At 34.3% G+C, this 18,096-nt stretch overlaps 1 protein-coding gene across 5 annotated transcripts in view; it reads left to right on the forward strand.

The window, feature by feature from the left end:
• Positions 1 to 18,096, forward strand: part of LDAH (lipid droplet associated hydrolase) — a 97,783-nt gene that overhangs the window by 4,174 nt on the left and 75,513 nt on the right. For 4 of the 5 annotated variants that reach the window (XM_079110941.1, XM_079110939.1, XM_079110942.1 and 1 more), the window contains one exon: positions 5,761 to 5,916. In XM_079110941.1, coding sequence (XP_078967067.1) covers positions 5,763 to 5,916 — 154 coding nt within the window. In that variant the 5' untranslated portion in view covers positions 5,761 to 5,762. Of the gene's footprint in view, positions 1 to 4,087; positions 4,118 to 5,760; positions 5,917 to 18,096 lie in introns of those variants that run through there. The other variant, XM_079110940.1, reaches the window with a different exon arrangement.

Consider the following 18,096-nt stretch of genomic DNA (forward strand, 5'->3'; position numbering starts at 1 on the left):
TTTTTTAGTTCTGTTATTATTGACTAAAGACTTTTCCTCCTTCTAAGGTAAGCACTTAGTGCCATTTTCCCTTTTAGTATTGCTTATTACATCCAACAAATTTTGGTATCTTGAATTTAATTTTCATTCAGTGTTAGTGTTATGTATTTTTTAAAATTTTCTTTTGAAACTAGGTCTACCCATGAAATATTTAGAAATGTTTTCTCTAATTTCAAAATATTTGGAGATTTACCTCTTGTTTTCGTGTTACTATTTTCTAGTTTTATTTCACAGTGATCAGAAAATATAAGAAGTATGATTTTAAGTCTTTAAATTTGTTTGTTCAATGACTGTGAGGACCTAATGTATCTTGGCAGTTGTTCCACGGATGCTGCTATTGGGTGCAGTGTTCTTTATGTGTCAGTTACATCCTGTTAGCTGAAGATGGTGTTGTATTCTCCCATTCTTCTTAATTATCTGTCTAGTAGTGTTTTTTGTTGCCTAGAGTCCCAAATGTAATTGTTTATTTTTTTCTCCTTTCAGCTCTGTTGATTTTGGCTTCATATATTTTGAATCTGTTGTTTGACATATACATGTTTAGAACACTCTACTGTCATGTATATCTAATAAGAAAAATAAAATAAAATTTTAAAAGAATATTTTCTTAGTGAGTTAATCATTTAATTGTTACCCGATGTGTCCCTTTGTCCAGTACTTTTTCTTTGCTCTGAGATCTATCCGATGGTGGTATAGCCATCCTTATTGTTAAAAACGCTGATATATCTTTCATATGTGTTATTTTCAACCTGCCTTTGTCATTATGTTTAAAGTTAATTTCTTTTAGATAGTATAAAACTGGATCTTTTAAAATCTATTCTGCCACCCTCTCTCTTTTAACAGGTGTATTTAAAATTATTAAAATTATTGATGTATTTTATGTAGATAATACATATTTCCAGCAAATTGGTCTCCTCTTTGATATTTTCTTTATAGTTTCTATATCAATATTCTATACTAGAAAGAAGAGTGAAATTCTAGTTCACATATTTTGCCTATTTTTCTTTTGTGTTGTGTCTCTTATTGATTTGTATAAGTTCTTTTTAATATTCTGGATATGTATGCATTGGAATAAACCTATCCATCTATTAAATGGGCAAATATTATATGTAACATAAAAATACAGATATTATTTAGGTAGATTTAAATTATATGGATATGGAGAGTGGGAAGACAAGCCGGAACTTACACAAATCAGTAAGAGACACAACACAAAAGAAAAAAAGGCCGGAAAACACTGTGAACACATGCACACGTGTGTATAGTATTCTGAATGTAAGCCCATTATTGCAAAATATATTTGTATTATTTTTTGTGTGTGGTATGGGCTATAGGAATCAAGATTTATGTTATTTTTCATACAATTGACCCAATATCATTTATTTGAAAGAACTTTTTCTTACTTTCCTGCAAGGATGCCTTTGTCATAAATTATGTGCGTCTATATTTGGATTTGTTTCTGAATACTCTGTTCTTTTCCACTGTTTTGTCTATTTATCTGTTTTTGTGCTTATAAATTATATATTTTTAAGTCTGGATGTAAAGTCCTCTAACTTTTACTCTGTTCCTCAGAATTGTCTTGGTATTCTTGACTCTAATTGCATAAACTTCAGAATTAGTTTTCCAATTTCCATAAATAAAGAAAAGGGGGAGGGAAAACCCTGTTGATTTTAAGTGGAATTTCACGAAATCCAAGAATTGTTTTGAAATTTGCTTTACACTCTTGAATATTCCAGTTCATGAATTGTATGATTTATTCCCTTGTTATTTAATTTCTCCCAATAATATCAAGTAAATTATAAAGCTTTCTGTGTAAAATTCTTATACCTCATTTGTTGGATTCGTTTGTAAGAATTGGATTTTTTTCATGCAGTTCTAAGTGGCATCTTTTTACAAATTTCATTTTCTAATTGCTCATTGCTGGTATATAGAAATATATTTGATTTTTAATATTTATCTTTTATCTAAGGACCATATTGCAACCACTTATTAATTCAAATATTGTATATGCATTGTCTTAGGACCTCAAATACAATTTAGAGTTAGACATGTTGATAGCAGACCTCTGTGTCTTGATTCCAAACTCAGAAAGGCATTCAGTATTTTACCCTTAATAATATGTTTGCTGTATAGTTTCATATCTATTTTATATTTACATATGTATTTTATATTTGTTTCTTAAAAGAAGGTATGTTTCTTTTTAAGAGTTTTTCATGACTATTGGATTTTATCAAAAATACTTCTGTACAGATCAAGGTGATTATGTGCTTTTTCTCCTATATTTGATTAACAGACAAAATGATTTAATTTTGAGTATTTAAACAACCTTTTGTTTTTGATATATGTACAATTTGGTTGTCATGTTGCTCTTTAATATATGACTAGGTTTGATCTACTAATATTTTGAGGAGAGTTTTTGCATTTATGCCCATGAGGGAGATTGGCCTGTGATTTTTCTTTCTTACATTATCCTTGTCAGGTATTGATATCAAAGTTTGCCGGGTTCATAATCTGAATCAAGAATTATGAATTCTGTTTTTAATATGCATAGAGCTATTAAAATTCTTCTAGTCTTTTGGGATCTGTTTTTCTTAGAAGTTTTCCTTGCCAAATTTAGAAGCGTAAAGTTCTTCAAAATATTCTCTTTCCTGCAGGGTGGGGGAGGGAGTGGTGCTAGGGATTGAACCCATGGCCTTGTACATGCTGTGCCACTGAACTATATACCCAGTTCCATATTATTTTATTGCCTTTTTGAATCTGGAGAGATGTCCTTTTTTCACCTATAACACTGATAATATCTTTTTCTACTTTCTTCGCTTGGATTTGTCTGCTTCTTTGTATTCCTTTACCTAGATGGTTAGACCCTTGACTTCCATCTTTTTTTCTATTAGGTGTATCTCAAGACTAACTTTTCTTGTATTTATGTTTTTATTTGTATTTTTCATGTCTTGATATGTCATATTTTTTGTTGTATCTCATTTCTCTGCTGTCTTCTTAGTTTTATATTAATTACATTCTCTGTTTCCTCTTTTATACACTTGTTACACATTCTTACACAATTCTTGTAGTGGTTACTAACTTTTCGAATATTACCCCTGGCTTTTCTAATTGTCCTCAGTGGGAGATTATTTGGAAGCAAGGTAGTCTGCCTTAGCTAAGGCAGATTCAAACTTAATTTAAATGTATATTTTAAACCAAAAGAAGTACCTCTAATTAAAGAAGTACTGTCTAATTAAAGACAATAATATGGTTCATGATGATGTCCATATTTGATAATATTCTGTATAATGCCTTTGGCATTTGAGGAAGTTTTAGAAGCTCTTATCTACTTATGTGTGTAATAAATAATACAAGTTATCATTAGACAATAATACAGGTTGTTATTAGACATTGTTAATGCTTAAACTTTGGAAAAAAACTATCTTACTACCTCTTTTTCAAAGTTAAATGTAATTTAATTGAAGACTAGAAATAGCAACACAAGGGCTTTTTTTTAATTGGCATTAGCAGTTCCTACATGAATAAAGCAATTTCCAGTGACTAAAATAAAATGCAGGGATTGTTTAGGTTTGTATGTTAAAGCCTAAAACAGATATATTTACAATTCCACTTATTTTTGTTCATTAGTTTAGACCTAAGCTCATTGTCTAGCTATAGTATAAAGACTTTTTGTAATAAAGATTTGCATTATAAATATTGTAATAAATAACAAATTTTATAGTTTTGAATCTCTTAAGATTTATACTGATCAGATGCTGTTTTCTGTTTTAAATATACCTAGGTTTGCATATGATTTAGTTGGAAAAAATTCTCTTACCACATAAAGTTAGAAAACCATTAACAGATACAAATGAACACCTGCATTTAAGAAAACAGGTGTGTCTAAGTTGCACAAATTGTGTACACACTTGACTTTTACCCAGCCTAGATCTTGATGCTTATCAGATTGATTTCATTCAAGATCATTTATAGGCTGAGGCTGAAGGTGGAGCCATCACCCTTTGTTCATATATAATTGAAACACATTTTTCTTTGCTAATCCTACACTTGCTTGCAGAACTGAATTACTTTGGATTCTTAGGTAAGCAAGAGTTCAAATTCTCATTTTTTAGTTTTCTTTTGCTTCTTTTACACAGCTGTGTACAAGTCAGAAATATAAGAGTGAAAGGAAATAAAAGATTCTTTAGAAATACGTGTTAATTCCATGCTTCTCTGTTCTATTTTATTTGAAGTGTTTTAGAATTGTAACTGCTTGTTTTCTGATTGTTACTATGCTTGAATTTCATATCTACTTGGATTTTCATTAGTTTGGTGGCTAATCAAACTCCCAAGATTTCATATTATTGAAGCTGAATATTTGTAAATTGAATGTATTTAATAACTTGGAATTCCCCTCTGGTGAAAGTGTGGCCAGTGTCTTCACAGTGAGTTCTAATTTAATACTGTGTTTAACAGTTCCATCTAATATTGTTTGTAACACACTGTGTCAGAAGACCTTTATAAATACACTCTGTTTACGATAATTTGGGAGACTGGGCTACAGTGACATTTATTAGTGAATTAAAAGTCAATTCATACCAAAAGTTGAATGATACTTTTATTTACTTCATATATTTTGAATAAAGAGTGATCCCCACTTTTTAAGTAAGGATTTTTCATTTTTCTTAGCATTGCATTGCTATTTAAGAAAAAGTTGTGTAGGATTTTTGGCTAAATGTGGAAGTAAAGGCATAAACAAACAGTATGGAAGAGGTAACAGAATATTAGACTGGAGAAGCAAAATCTTAAAAATATTAGAAAGTAAATGGATAAATTAGAACCAGCTTAACAGCAGTCTAGATGGAATATAATATTTGATCATGATTTTGAACTACAGCTTGTTTAATCATTCCCAAAATTGAGTCATGATATAATTTTTAGTATCTGCTTAATGGTTTATCATAATTTACTTATCCATTTCTCTATTGATGACCATTTAGGATCTTCATCTTTTCACCATAATAAATAGCACTCCATACCTTAATTTAAAAAAGTATTTTTTTGGGAGGAGCTGGGATTTTGGGCAGTGGTAGAGTGTTCATGTGAGGCCCTGGGTTTGATCCTCAGCACCACATAAAAATAAAATAAAGGTATTGTGTCCATCTGCAACTAAAATAAAAATATATATATATATATACACACATATATAAGTATTTTGAATATATATATAAGTATTTTGAATTTTTTTTAGAATCAGTTCCTCAAAATGACTAAATTGAAGTTTATGCCTTCTATAGGTATTGACCAATGCAGCTAGATTGCTTCCCAAAGGCTGTTTCATTATTAACATTGATGTGTGTTTTAATTTGTTTTTCAGTCCTAGAATCAAGAGTAGTTGCTGGGTGTGCCAAATGGTGGCACTCACCTGTAATCCCAGTGACTCAGGAAGCTGAGGCAGGAGGATCACAAGTTTGAGGCCAGCCTCAACAACTTAAGTGAGACACTATCTCAAAAAAAAAAAAAATTTAAAGGGAGGTTATAGATGTAGCTCAGTGATAGAGCACACACCTGGGTTCAGTCCTCAGTACATTCCCCAAAAAGAATAGCTGGATAGTCTTCTGTATGCACTATCCAGTATGCACTTCTGTGGCATTTCCTTCTTAGTATTTTGAAATTTGCCTTTTTTATTCAGTATTATTTTTGGCTCAAGGTTTTACATATTGCTGCTTTTCTCCCTTTATTTAGAAATGGACTCAGAAATCAAGGAAGAAATCCCTGTACATGAGGAATTTGTTCTGTGTGGTGGAGTTGAAACACAGGTTCTAAAATGTGGTCCCTGGGGTGACCTCTTTAATGATCAAAATGTCAGCAGACCTAAACTGCTTATTTTCATTATTCCTGGTAAGTAGAAAAGTCTGGATGAGAAGACTTTGTACAGAAACCTATCACTATTTCTCTTCTCCTCTCTCCCTCCCTCCCCCCTCCTCTTATTTTTATTTTTTTAGTTGGTTTGAAAATGAACATTTACTTAGAAGAAAAAAAAATCAATTATAAATTTAATAGCATATGCATTAAAAATCCAGAAAATTAACATACAGTTTTCTTAATTAACTACCTGGGTCATTTCTTTTTTCCCTGTATACTTTCTGGCCTGCATATTCTTTGCTCACCTCTATATATTACACTTTTTTTAAATATTTTTTTTCTTTTTTGATGGACCTTTTATTTATTTATTTATATGTGGTGCTGAGAATTGAAACCAGTGCCTCACGCATGCTAGGCAAGCACTCTCCCACTGAGGCACAATCCTAACCCTCCATATTTACAATTTAAAAAAAAAGAATAGACTAATATTCTCATCTTCCCTCTAGCATCTGTGGCCAACAGTTATTTATTATTATTAGTCTAAAAATGATTTATTAATCAGCTTTATAATTCATTGATAATATGCAAAGTTTTAGGATTGTTGATAAAATTGGGAAAAATTCCATCAAGTTTCTTTTACACATAACTTTAAAATTTCAAGACAATTCAAGTTTTCTTGTTTGTGACAACTGAAATATTCTTTGAATTGACATCCCTCATCCACCAGGTAAGTCCTTACTGTCCTCACTGTAGTGGCATGTTATGAGTTTTACATTATTAGTATCCATTTTTAGTGTCACATAAGCAAGAAATTTTAATCTTATTTTGATGTGTTCCTATGATTCACTTCTCAATATCAACTGGATGTCAAGTCATTCAAGAATCTATTATTTCTACTTGAAAATTATCTTCCTCAGAATGATTGATTGCTTTGTGCATGATGTAAGCTCTTTTTACTAAAACTCTTTTCCAATATTGAAATGATTCATTATTCATCTTTATTGCCTTTAAATGTTTGACTAATTTTATATATATCTTATTTCAGCACATTAACAAACTTTAGTGTCAGAAAAGCATACTTTTAAGGCACATCCAGATAAAGGGTTTGTGATTCTCGCTTGTACTGAAAGCTACCAAAACACTCCTGTTGTGTTTGGATTTTTCTCTTGAATCTTTAAAAATATATATTAGAGTCCTCATAATATTGTTATATTCATGTTGCATAGACTGAACAGATTTATAATGGCATTTCTCTATAATTACACTCTTCAAAGAAAAACTCATTTGATAAGTATGTTTAAAATACTACATCACTGAGCCTGGAAAAACCCTCATATACAACTCTTGCCAATATCAAAACACTGAAGAATACCATGTCTCATGCAGTTGCTTTTTACATGTACAGTGATATTTGTGTCACCAAGCCAGGTAAATTGGGCCAGTTGGCAGGAAGGATGTTCCTGGAGGCCATTTCTACTCTAGACTAGCTAGCGGTAACTCTCCTTGAGAGGGAAGTGATTGTGAACCACATGGATTTATCCTGTAAAATGAAAATGAACCTAACCTCTGACCCCCTCCCAGCCAGATCCTGAAAATCAGTGCAGCTACTCCAGTTCTACCAGTCATGAGGGCAGGTGTGATAGAGAGGGAGGTTCAGATAGACAGAGACAGTGATCTAACCCTCGGATCCCTGTGTTGATGTCATTCATCAGTTTGGGGAGAGTTAAAATCTCTCTCTCTTCTTCTCTGGGACTCTAATTACAGGTAATGCCATTTAGAATTGTCTGTGTCCCTCATCCTCTGCTTTTCTTTCATACTTTTTCCTTTCTATACTTCAATTTGGAGAATTTCTTCTGACTTATATTCAAGTTTACTAATTCTTTTTTGTCTAGTCTGCTGTTAAGCTGATCCACTGAATTCTTTACTTAGGTATTACATTTTTCAACTCAATAGCTTTTACTTTGTTGTTGTTATTATTTTCATTTCCTGTTGGAATTCTTTTTGTTTTCACCCATTTTGCCCACATTTCTTCTTACAAATATTAACACATGTATTAACTGGGATAAAATATTTTCTTGTGCCAACTCTGGTCATCTGTGGGCCTGTATCTATTAACTATTTTTTTCTTTTGCTTATTGGTCATTTTTCTCAACTTATACATGCCTTGTAGCTTTTAAAATTGAATGCTGAATTCTGGGTATAACAGAGGAGTGGAGACTGAAAGAAATATGTTCCCCAGGAAGTACCTGCCCTTTGTGTGTCAAGTATCTTGGACTAGGGCCTGATAACTTCAGTCTCAGCCTTGGTTGAGCTGAATTAGAGCGGAGGTTGCCACTGTAGCTAATTTAACCCACCTCTGGTTTCGAATATTTGGTTTGAGGTCACCCACCCCCAGCAGGGATATGGGATCCAAGCACTATCACATTTCTCTGTTTACCTGTGTCATCACAGGAAATATGGCCACCATTTACTCCATGAATTTCAGTGAGGAGAATTGGCAACAGGGATGTCCAGCTCTGTGTTTGGGATTCCTCCAGATTTTAGTGTAACATCAGCCATTAGATTCTCAGTTTTCTCTATTCCCAACAATTTTCTTTACCTGTGGCATACTTGTTTTCTGCCCATCCATGTCCCCAGGAATAGAAGGGGTCACTGGTTTGCTCATTCAAGATGGGCTCATTCCTCTTTGAAACTTAGTTTTATTTGGACTTCTTTTAAATGACTTTAAAGAAAAATAAAATGTAAAAGCTTATCATGTATTTTTTGCTTGCTATGCTGACTCATCACAATTTATGATTTTAAAATTATTATTATTTATTAATTATTATTAAGAATTAACTGTAGATACCAGGCATGGTATAATGCATGGTGTAATCCCGGCAGCTTGGGAGGCTGAGGCAGGAGGATCTTGAGTTCAAAGCCAGCTTCAGCAAAAGCAAGGCGCTAAGCAACTCAGTGAGACCTTGTCTCTAAATAAAAACACAAAATAAATAGGGCTGGGGATGTGGCTCAGTGGCTGAGTGCCTCTAAGTTCAATCCCCAGTACCACTTTAAAAAAATAAAAAGGAAAGAAAAAAAAAAGAATTAATTGTAGAGAACTTGGTAGGAAATGAAATCTCAACCTATTGTTAACTAACTTTAATGCTTTGGTGGATTTTTTAGCTTTCTTCTATGTGTTCTGGAGGGCTGAATCCAAGGCGGGGGAAAACTGACAGATTTTCTAATGAATTGAGAGGATTTATTTTTACTTCTTAAGAATAGAGACACAATCATTAACCCAAAGAAAGCAAGCAAATACAAGAAAGGAAATGCAATCAAAATATTCTTTAGGCTTAGCTAAATATAATATAGCATTATAATAATAAAAGCACTGAAATATTGTTCTAACCAAAAACTGCAAAACAATCAGCTTAGGAAGACCAGGAAGGAAGAGAGTATGTTTACATAAGAGGAAGGGAAAGTGTAAGAAAGCTAATCCTTATCTTTCATGAGGGGGGGGTCAATAGATAATAGTGAGAACTCAAGAAATAGCATTGTAAGTATACTTAGAAATGTGTAGTAAATAGCAGAGGCATGCACCAGTGTTGAAAGTTTTTGCCTCTGAGGATATTTGTTGGAACTGAAAAAACTGATTTTAAAGATCACATGAACTTTTCTCTGCTAATGGAGACTCCCCTTCCCCCCCCCCCCACACACACACACAAAAAAGCCTGAGGCCAAAAGCAGAGAAGCCAGAAAGTATATGGAAGAGAATAAAGTGAGCAAGGACAAGATCTAAAATAAAGGTATCATAAAGTTGAAGCTGTTAAAAACATAAACATATGAAGAGGCAGAGAATACAGGAACAGATTCCAGTCAGGGGAGCATCTACTTTATGATAGAATAGGCATTGCAAATCAGCGGCGGAAAGACAGGTTATTTAGCTAACGGTTCTTGGAGCTGGTCTGGACTGATGTTATCTCCACCTGCACAGCTGCCATCTGGGGATTCCTATCACTTTGTCCTGACTTAGATTCCCTATTTCCTGAATCCCATGTTGTTCTTTGTATTTGCTTATTCCCTTGTTTTTGTTGATAAACTTCTAGTAACTTCCTTTGAAAGAGGTGCAGGGGAAGTAATCTTGTAAAAGATAAAGCATGTCAGGAACTGTCTTAGACTTTTAACTTGTAAATAATTTTTTCCTAGAGTTTAGAGGACATTGATCATTGTTTTTCAGAGTTCAGAGCTACTTATGAAAAATCTTGGTATCATTGTGATTTTTGATCTGTTAATGTATGAAATTCCCCACACTCCAGAATTTTGACACCTTTTCTGATATTTTAGTGAAGCACCTTAGTGCAGGTATTATTTTTGTACATTGTACTGGGGTTTTAGTGAACCAGAAACTCATATATTTCAATTCTAAGAGCTCTCTTTTTCCTTTTCTCATAATCTCCTGTTTCATGGATGCAATATCATTTCCTTTGACTCCTTACATTTGTTAGAATTTCCAGTGTTCCTTTTCTGTTTATTTGCATCAGTGTTTATTTGTCCTCAAATATTTGATAATTTTTTTATTTAGCTTTTAATTTTTTTACAGACTGCATTTGGACTCATTGTACACAAGTGGGGTATATTATTTTGTATCTATGGTTGTGCACAATGTAGATTCACACCATTCATGTAACCATACATGTACATAGGGTAATGATGCCTGTCTTATTCCACCATTTTTCAAACCCCCTCCCTCTGATTTCCTTCTAATATTCTAAAGTTCCCCCATTCTTCTCTCACTCCCCACCCCCATTATATATCATTCTCCACTTATCTGGGAACACATTCGGCCTTTTATTACCAATTCATTTTTAAAAGGACAACACAGAAAACTGAAGGCTTTATATTCAGAGGTGGGCCTTTTTCTACAAATAGTACTAGGTTGACCAGCCATCCCGGTTTGCCTGGGCCTAAAGAGATTTCGAGAGCCCATGAAAATTTGTACTAAAATTCTGATAGACTGGGATAAAACAGGATGGTTGGTCACCCTGAGCAAGCCTCACCCTAGGGTTATTGGGCAAGAGTCCAGCATTTCATTGGGAGATTTCCAGTTTTCAGTGTCTGTAACTCTTTCTTGGATTATTCCGTTTTCCCAGAAAGATATCTTCCAGTGTCCTGTTGCTCATGTTCAGAGCTGAGCAGGGGAAGGAGGTGTTGGGAGTTTCAGTGTTCACTGTCACTTAATCAACCTCTTCTCAGTATGGTACTTCCATTTTTGGCCAGGTTAAGCTTCCAGACCTACACTGTCCCTTTGGTTTGATCTCTTCTGGAAATAAATGCCCAGTCCTCTACCAGGATGTAACATTCCTTTTGGAAATCAGTTTAATACCACCTATGAAAATTAGAAATACAAATACCCTGCCAATGGTGAAGGAGAGTTTGAAATTATAGGCATGGCAAGGGCTATTTAATGGAACAGATTTGGAGGCTATAGGCTAGGATAGGGTAGGATAGGGAAAATAAATAGAATAATTATCATGAACAGAAGAGATAGCCTCATGAGGCTAGGAGGAAAGAGGATAAGTTGGTTCCTAAAATGTAGAACTGTGAAGCCACGTTGGAGGAAAGTGAAGTAGTCTCTGCCTCCTGCTCTGTTTTCTTGTTGAGTCGAGGTCATTTTGTAAGAGTGATGATGGAGGATGAATAGACTCGTAGAGGAATGTGACCAGTGTTTAGAATAGCAGATACACCACCTAAAAGGAATTGTTCAAAAAGAAGTTGATGGATTTTTGAGCAGCTCTGTGATTGAATGGTAGGTATATTGAGAGCAGCATCTCAAAGGGCAGATTATGATGGAAAAGGGTTAGCCAATTAGGGCATTTTGTATGTTAATCATTTCTTTCTTCCTCTCCCCCAATTCCTCTTTATTGGTCTCCCCACTCCCTACCCCATTTCCCGTTTCTTTTCTTTCTTTCATGCTGGGGATTGTCCCAGGGTCTTGCTGGAGCTAGGTAAGCACTCTACCACTAAATTACATCCCTAACCTAAATATTAAACCATTTCTGGCTACTGAAAATACCTAGGTCCATGGTTCTTAAAGTTGGTGTCCGGACCCGGAGTATCATTTGAGAGCTTTTAGAAAGCTAGTTCTTTGACCCTATTCCTGATCTTCCAAACCAGAAGATTTTGGGGTCAAACTGTCCATTTTAACAAGCCCTCCAGGAGATTGTGATATATACCCCTAGACTAGGGTTGGCCACAAGAATTAGTTGCTCAAGTTTTATGCAGGTAAAGTCTTTGAATTTGATCATGATCATGAATTATAGGACAAAGCTGTTGGCTCAGTCAGTCCAACTGGATTTCTAAGTCTTCTTGGATATGGCATTTAAGGGTCAAAGTTTTCAGGGAATGTGTGAAGGACTAAAAAGTTGACTGATGGAGTGGATGGCTTGACTCTTAAAGGAGGAGAGGTTGCTACAGTAAGGTCGCTCAGCCCACTCTACTTCCCGCCTGGAGGTATTCGTTACCCACTCGTTTACTCTAGGTGTGTGGGCAGCACTGTATTGCACATGTCTTTGCTCCACTGAAGCATGTGGGTGTTAGAGCAGTGAGTGAGGCCTTTACTGAAAAGGCCTGAAAGGAGGAGAGCCCCTCACAGGGAGCCAGGTGTCTGAGGAGGTGATGAGGTAGAGGGAGCCGTCATTGACAGCACTGCAGAAGGAGGAAAGCTCAGAATAATCCTTATTTTATTGCCCCCTCGCGTGTAGTGCTTTGACATTTTCAGATCACCTTCCCCCCGGTGATTGTGTATGATTTCCCTCTATTCTCATTGTGGACTTCACCTTTTTTCTTGGATACCTGAGAGCTATAGCCTGGTGCTGCTTATTAGTTTATGGGATTCAAAATTGTGTGTTATATGGGGCCTAGTGTGTTTAAACTGAAGAAAATTAGGATGACTGTGTGTGTGTTTGTGTGTGTGTATAAATTTTTTATTTTACCAATTTGTTATAAAGAATATTACAAAGGTGCATAGGTATGTACATGAAGAGATGTATACAGCAAGGTACAGGAGAAGGGAGATGAAGCATTCATGCCTTCTCTTGGCAGGCCACCCACCCCAAACCTCCATGTTCAGCTACCCGGATGCTCTCCTGAACCCTGTTTTTATGAAAGCTTCATTCCAAAAACATGATGGCTAGTAAACTGGGTGAGGAAACCCAGCAAGTCTGTCTGTTCAGATTCTTCTTGGCCTCTCTGTAGCCTTCCTTCCTTCCTCCAGGGTATGTCTTATGACTTACTAAGGTAAGGTAAGTCAGAGAATTTCTTTATGGCCAACTCTAAGACAAGGAAGCAGGAATTTCTGTAACTATGGACAAAATCATATATATATATATATATATATATATATACACATACATATATGTATATATATGTATACATATATGTTTAATTTTTTATTTTATTCTAATTAGTTGTACATGAAAGAATGCATTTATACATTTTGATAGATCATATCTAAATCGAGTATAATCTCATTTTTCTGATTATACATATTGCAGGATCACATCAGTCATGCAGTCATACAGGTACTTGAGGTAATAATGTCTGTTTCTCTCTACTATCATTTCTCCCCCCATACTCCTTCCCTCCCCTTCACTTCCCTCTACCTAAAATAAAGTAACTATTCTTCCTTATCCACCCCCCTTATTGTGAATTAGCTTCCGCATATCAGAGAAAACATCCGACCTTTGGTTTTGTGGGATTGGCTTATTTCACTTAGCATGATATTCTCTAACTCCATCCATTTACCAGCAAATGCCAGAATTTCATTCTTCTTTAAAACTGAGTAATATTCCATCGTATATATGTACCACATTTTCTTTATCCATTCATCCGTTGAAGGGCATTTAGATTGGTTCCATAGTTTAGCTATTGTGAATTGAGCTACTATAAACATTGATGGGGCTGTGTCACTGTAGTATGTTGATTTTAAGTCCTTTGAGTATAAACCTAGGAGTGGGATAACTGGGTCAAATGGTGGTTCCATTCCAAATTTTTTGCAGAATCTCCATACTGCTTTATATGTATTTTTTGAACCTAGATCCTTTACATCCAAGGGAAGATATACAACTCAAATGATACTGCCACATTTTAAGAATTCCACTTAGTCAATAATAATTATTCAGTCCCTCATCATATTGAATGAATATGAGGATGACGTATTTCAAGGATTGTTAAGGCACTATAGAATACACCATGTTGCATCCATCTCTGATCAACTGCTGTAATATAAATTACTTTGCTTTTGCAGCTGGCAAAATTAATTCTTCACTTTCAGGTTAGTAGAGATAATAGGGAATTATTTATTGGGATCTACAGATTGAAGAACTTTTAATTGAGTTTCATCTTTTCTAGTGAACCCTAGGTCTAAAATTTCTGTTAAACAACATTATCTTTGAACTTTCTTTAAATAGTAAAATGAGCAGAGGAGGCAATTTGAGAACTCACTGTAGAATATACTAAATCATTTAACTTCCAGTTGGTAATAGAGAATCATATGGAGTGTCTTGTGCTATGAGTCCAGTAATTGGGGATCTAGCAGACAAGACTCTGTGGAAGAGTCCAAAGTTCTCCACATGGCACCCTTCTTATATAGATGGTAAGTAGCATTAACTTGATATATGACAGTTTTGTCCCCTGTAAAATCAAGTACAGTGTTGAATAGAGTTTATTGACTGTCAGGGTCTAGACATTATAATCACAGTCTCTGTTGTACTTTGCTTGAACATGACTATTATGTGTTCAAATGTGTGTTTATAACACATTTTGATATAAGCATTTGATTTAAAAAGTGTCTAATTGCCTTTCTGTACTGGAATGTTTCCCAACATCTCTGTATTTAGAGATCTGAGAGAGAAAGAGAGAGAGACCCGTAGCTCTTATTTGGTTGCATAAGCAAAGCCCATCTAATTTTTTTTGTGGTTTCTTAACCAGGAAATTCAGTTCATGGTTTGTATAAGTATGACATAAGTCATAACATTTAAATGGTGAAGTATGAAGTATGCAATGATATTTAAACATTTTGCGTTGTGTGTTCCATTTCTGTCTCTCTTATTAATTGGATCATCATGTTACTGGCCATGTATTCATTTTGGAAAAAAACTTACTGTAAATGAGTTGTGTCCAACCCAGTGCTGCTAGGTGCCACTGGATACAGAGAACTAAAACAAACCTTGGCTGCTTTTTAAAAACTTAAACTTTTAGGTTTGATTAAGACTTACCCAGTGAGAAATAAATGAAAAATGACATCATTTATTTCTCTCTACTTACGACACAGACGTGTAGGAAGTAATAGAGTTCAGAGTGTGATATGATATGATGGAATTTTTAGTGGAGGCCAAGGGAGAGCAAGAGCTCTCATTAGGAATTTTGCATTGCCTTCCCAGGCCTTCAAGGGAATAGAACTTATACATTCCACACTCGTAAAAGCAAATAATGGAACTGGAGAAATACCCATTCTCTTGGCTAACTCATCCCCTTTATTTGTGCCTTGCCTCAGTTTCATCTATACACTGATTATTCCCTACTCTGCATATATATTTTAATTAACAAAATTTACACATCTATATGTATGATATGCACAATATTTTGTTACACATATACATTGTGGAATGGCCAAACCAAGGTAATTAATATATGCATTACCTCACATACTTTTTTGTGCTGAGAATACATGAATTTTCTAGTAATTTTCAAGGTTACATGGTTATCTCCTGTAGTTGTCATGATGTATGATAGATCTTTTGAACTTGTTCCTGTGTCTAACTGAACATTTGAGTTCTTGCCTGGAATTCCCCAGTTCCTTTAATTTCCACCCTAGTAACTGTCATTCTTCTCTCTGCTTCTGTGAATTTGGCTTTTAAAAATCCTGTATGTAAGTGAGATCATAAAGTATTTGTCTTTCTGCACCTAGCTTATTTTACTTACTATAATGTTCTCCAGGTTTACCATGTTGTCACAAATGGCAGGATTTCTTCCTTTTTAAAGGCTGAGTAGTATTCATTTGTGAATATGTACCACATTTTCTTTATCCAGTCTTCAGCTGACGGACACTTAGGTTGTTTCCATGTCTTGGCTATTGGGACTGTTGCTGCAAATAACATGGAAGTGCAGATGTCTCTTCAAAATACAGGTTTTGTTTCCATTCTAGAAGTGGGATGTTGGGTCTTAGCTAGTTCTATTTTTAATTTTTGGAAGAACCTCCATTTTTCATGATGGCTGTACTAATTTACATCCCCACTAACTGTGCAAAGGTTCTCTCTTTCCTCCACATCCTCACCAATGCTTGTCTTTTGTGTTTTTGCTAATAGCTCTTCTAGCAGATGTAAGGTGATATCTCATTTTGGTTATAATTTGCATTTCTCTAATAATTAATGATGTTGAACATTTTCTTAAATACCTGTTAGTTGTATGAATTCCTTCAGTATTTTGGGTATTAACTCCCTCTCAGATGGATCATAATGATTTCAGAGTCATATACATACAGTTGTTTAAAAAATAAAAGGAGGAGGAAGAGAAAAAATAGAAAAGAAAGAGAAAACAAGTAATGTATTAATATGGAACAATCTTTAATTTATAGCAAGAGAAAAAAAGCAAGGATCAGAACAGTGTGCATCACTGTCATTTGTATATAAGATATGAAAAGGTACATACAGGAAATATCTGAAAGGATACACAAGAAAATGAAAACTTTGAAGCTGAATAGCTGCTGCCTGCTAAAGGCAGGGGCCTGAATTTCTGTGCTGATACCATACCCACCACTTCTTCTGCCCCTGACTCATTTAGTCCAGCCACTCTGAGCCTTTGGGGGGGAAAAAAAACTTTCTAATGGGAGTGAATATTTATTTAGAAATTCTAAATTTATTTAGAAGTGCTACAAATATAACAAGCTCCAAATTAAAAATATGACAAATTACTGAAAACATCACAAAATTCAGAAAATAGCAAATTTTAAATTGTCTGACACACCTCTATGAAATGTTTCCTTTGTTTATTTGCTGTCATGTTTTCATATGATAGTGATTTAACAAAAATAATTCAATCTGCTTTTTAGCATGATTGAATTTTTAATGTTGATGCATAGATTACATAAAGGATACAGCATCACACAGACATATTCCTTTTAATGGTGCCGTGCTGCAATTAGTTAACCTACAGATCAGGAGTTCTGATTGATTTTATTTCATGAAGTTTCTATCATTGTATGGTACATTTATAATTATATATGTCACATTGTTAAGTATATTCCTGACAGGAAATAACTTCCGTTTTTCTACATGTATTAAGAGGATCCTATTGTGGTCTTCCTTTCAATTTGTAAATGTGTTATATAACACTAATTAATTTTTGAATACTAAACCAATCATGTATTCCTGTGATAAACTCTACTAGTTCATAATTTTTTTTTAATTTTAAGATTGTTATTGTAATAATTATTAAATGTACAAACTAAATAGGATTCATTGTAATATTTTTGTAGATTATGTTTTTTTTAAACATTTTGATGGATTCAGTTTGCTAAAGTTTTGTTTAGGATTTTTCTATCTATCTTCATGGGGCCATTGATATATAGTTTTATTTTTTTGTAATGTCTTTGCCTGGTTTTGATATGAGAGTGATGTTGTCCTAATAGAATGAGCTGGAAAACATTTCTCCCTTGTCTATTTTCTGGTGGGAGAGTCTGTATAGATTTGGTGTTATTTCTTTAAATGTTTGGTAGAATTTACCAATGAATCCATATAGGCCTGGATTTTTAACTAAAATTTTGTTTCCTTTAATTTATAATAGGGCTATTGTTTCTTTTTGAATGAGCATGATAGTTTGTATCTTTCTAGAAAGTCATCTATCTCATCTATTGCTAAATTTATTGTTACAGATTTTTCATATTATTTCCTAATTATTCTTTGGATACAGAAAAATGTTTTTAAAATGTAAATCTGCTCACGCCTTAACCCTGCTTATACTCAGTCTTCCAGTATTACTTAGATTAAATGTCAAATTACCTTTGGGCATAGTGACACACATCTGTGATCCCAGCAACTTGGAAGACTAAGGCAGGAGGATCACAAGTTCAAGGTCAGCCCAGGCAACTCAGTGACACCCTGTCTCAAAATATAAAAGGTCTGGCGATGTAGCTGAGTGGTATAGCACCACTGAGTTCAATCCCTAGTAACACACACACAC

The sequence above is a fragment of the Sciurus vulgaris genome (genome assembly GCF_902686455.1).
Source record: "Sciurus vulgaris genome assembly, chromosome: 14".
Classification (NCBI taxonomy): domain Eukaryota; kingdom Metazoa; phylum Chordata; class Mammalia; order Rodentia; family Sciuridae; genus Sciurus; species Sciurus vulgaris.